We start from the raw sequence: 2458 nt of genomic DNA, 5'->3' as shown, positions 1-2458 counted from the left end.
TGATTCTCTTATTCGTATTACTCTACTTGCCCTAAATGTTGTCATTAAAAGAGATGAAATGGGTGATCCCTTCTTCTCCCCAACACCTCTTTAAAAAAACCTAATCGCATAAGCCACTCCTTTAAAAGAAAAAAAGAAGTAGTAATTGGATTTAGGTCAATTGCATCTAAAATCATTATGCATGTGGTGGGGGGGCACTGGGGTTGGGGAGGGGAGGAGTTTGAGAGTAGACTGGCACCGATTTTCATAAAGGGCCATCTCCTCCCTCCACCTCTGCCAATGTGAATATGAAAATAGTAGCCACACCTGAACGCCAAGAAAATGGGAGGGGGGAGGCAGACGAGATTAAGCCTTGCTCTTCCGTGTTTTATTGACTTAGCTCTTGCCCCCGCGGCAACCCCCCCTGGGAAAAAGAAAACCATTGCATTTTGATGGAATTTCATGGAAGGAAGTGGACCCCCAAAATAACTCCTGCAAACCACCCCCCCGCCCCATCTGTCCCTATGTGTGATGGCACGTTTCCTGAACACGTTTCCCTCCCCCCATCAGCCCCCACCCCCTTTTGTTGCTGTTCTTTCCTTGGGCGGCAGGGTGAACGTGCAAACAGGAGGTGGGGGGGGGGGAGAGGGAAGTTGTTACCTTCCCGCTTCTTTAAAATGCACACACACTTTTCTTACAAGCATAACAATAGGAAAAAAGCAGGTCCCCCCTACACCTTTATTAACAAGCCAGCAGAATCGACTTCACTGTCCAAGGCTCTCATCCAGGTACGCTTCCTTACTTACTTAGGGGGTGAGCCCCACTGAGCTCTATAAGGATGTACTTCCGAGTAACAGTAGGAAAAACCCCACGCAGAGGAGGAGACGACAAGGCTGCCAAAGCTGCACAAAGCCCCACTGAACTCGGTGGAGAATTTGGCTTCCGAGTCATAAAGGGGGCACTGGATCAAGTTGGAGACTAACCCTTCCCAAATGCCTGGAGAGAGGCACTCACTCCATAAATATAATATAGATTTAATGCTTCTCCAGAAGAAAACTGAATGCACGCTTTGGCCGTGGAAATATTAGATTTCGGCTTTTTAAAAGGAAGGCGACGACTCACCAGGATCAAAGTCAGGGACGACTGCTTGATATTGGGGTCCCACTCTCATGCCTCCTCCACCTGGTTCAAATAAATTTTGAAAAAGGGTTATTTTCAAAATTGAGTCCATTTAAAGAAAAAAGTCTGCATAAGCTTTGAGAAAGAGTTGTGGCTGTTTGCGAGGCTTGTTTGCTTGTTTAAAGCTCCCCCACTTCCCCGCGAGACTCACCATGTTCTTCATCGCTGGAGGACCCAGAGCTGCCTTCTTCCCAGGAGTTGTTGCTGCTGCTATTCCCATTGGGCGCTGCTGCCGCTGCCAAACTTTTATTATTTCCATTGTTAGCGCTGTTGGCACCGGCCGAGGCAGCAGCGCTGTTAGAAGCGCTCGTCGCGCTGCTGGCATTGCTGTTTCTGCCCCTGCGCTTCCCGGAGACCTCCGGGCCCTTCTCTATCATGGCTGGCATGGGGGGGGGGGGGAAAGAGGGGGGGGGGGGGGAGAAAAAGAGACCAGCGGAGGAAGTGGGGGGGGGGGGGGGAGGGGAGAGAATCAGAAAGAAAGCTTCTTTTTTTTTTTTTTTTTTTGCAAAAAGGAACAAGAGGAGGAAAGGAAGGACGCAGCGCCTAGGAAGTTAGCTGCAACTGTAGGCTTCCAGCAGCCCCTGCGTTATTGCAGATTTTTGGGCTGTTAATTTCCTTTCCTCCTCCTCCTCCTCCTCCTCCTCCTCTTTTTAAATTCCCTGCAATGTGAACAAGCCTCGAACTTTGAGGCTCATCCCTTTCCCTGCACTTCTTTCCTGGACTGGGGCTAGCTCTGTCAACCTGAGCTGCTAGGCTCCTCTCGAGCCTGCCCCCTGCACCTCTCATTGGCCGTCCGCACATTTTGGGAACATTTCGCCCTTTTCCATTGGTACGCCTCACCCGTCCGTCAAGGCCGGCCCGGCGCTTCCGTTTGTTAAGGTTAGGTGGAGAGGCGTATCGTCTTCTCTACGTAGTTGGAGCTTTGCAATCTCTACGCCCAATGATACTGCTTGTTCCAAGGCTACATTGTATCTTTACCGAGGGAAAAGAGAAAAAGAAAAAAAGAGTGGGGGGGGGAGTTTGGCAGCTGCCTTAAAGAAGGGCTCTGGCCCCAGCCAGAGAGGGGGCCAGGGTGCAAACAAGGCTCATTTTGTGGCCGCCGCAAGGAGCTGCAATCAAATTATTTTCTCTAGCACCTTCCCACTCACTTCCCCCATCAGCTATAAGGGTGAAGAGTAGCTTGGAACTATTTTCCCCCTCCTCCTCCTTGGCGGAAGGTTACTCGTCACACGCTGAACAGTTTGAATGGAATCTCCATACAAAGAAAGTCCAATAATACTACGAAGTAACTCCAGGCTGT

General features: G+C 50.1%; 1 protein-coding gene across 3 annotated transcripts in view; it reads right to left on the bottom strand.

The window, feature by feature from the left end:
* RCOR1 (REST corepressor 1) overlaps window positions 1-1571 on the bottom strand; it is a 167609-nt gene extending 166038 nt beyond the window's left edge. For all 3 annotated transcript variants that reach the window (XM_044437196.1, XM_044437197.1, XM_044437198.1), the window contains exons 1-2: window positions 1310-1571; window positions 1102-1161 (exon numbers count right to left, since the gene is read on the bottom strand). In XM_044437196.1, coding sequence (XP_044293131.1) covers window positions 1102-1161; window positions 1310-1544 — 295 coding nt within the window. In that variant the 5' untranslated portion in view covers window positions 1545-1571. The remainder of the gene's footprint in view (window positions 1-1101; window positions 1162-1309) is intronic.
* Between the last annotated feature and the right edge of the window lie 887 nt (window positions 1572-2458).

The sequence above is a fragment of the Varanus komodoensis genome, unplaced genomic scaffold (genome assembly GCF_004798865.1).
Source record: "Varanus komodoensis strain SLA01 unplaced genomic scaffold, ASM479886v1 scaffold3, whole genome shotgun sequence".
Classification (NCBI taxonomy): Eukaryota; Metazoa; Chordata; class Lepidosauria; order Squamata; family Varanidae; genus Varanus; species Varanus komodoensis.
Note: the sequence above shows the minus strand (reverse complement) of the source record. Positions and strands in the feature narration are given on the sequence as shown.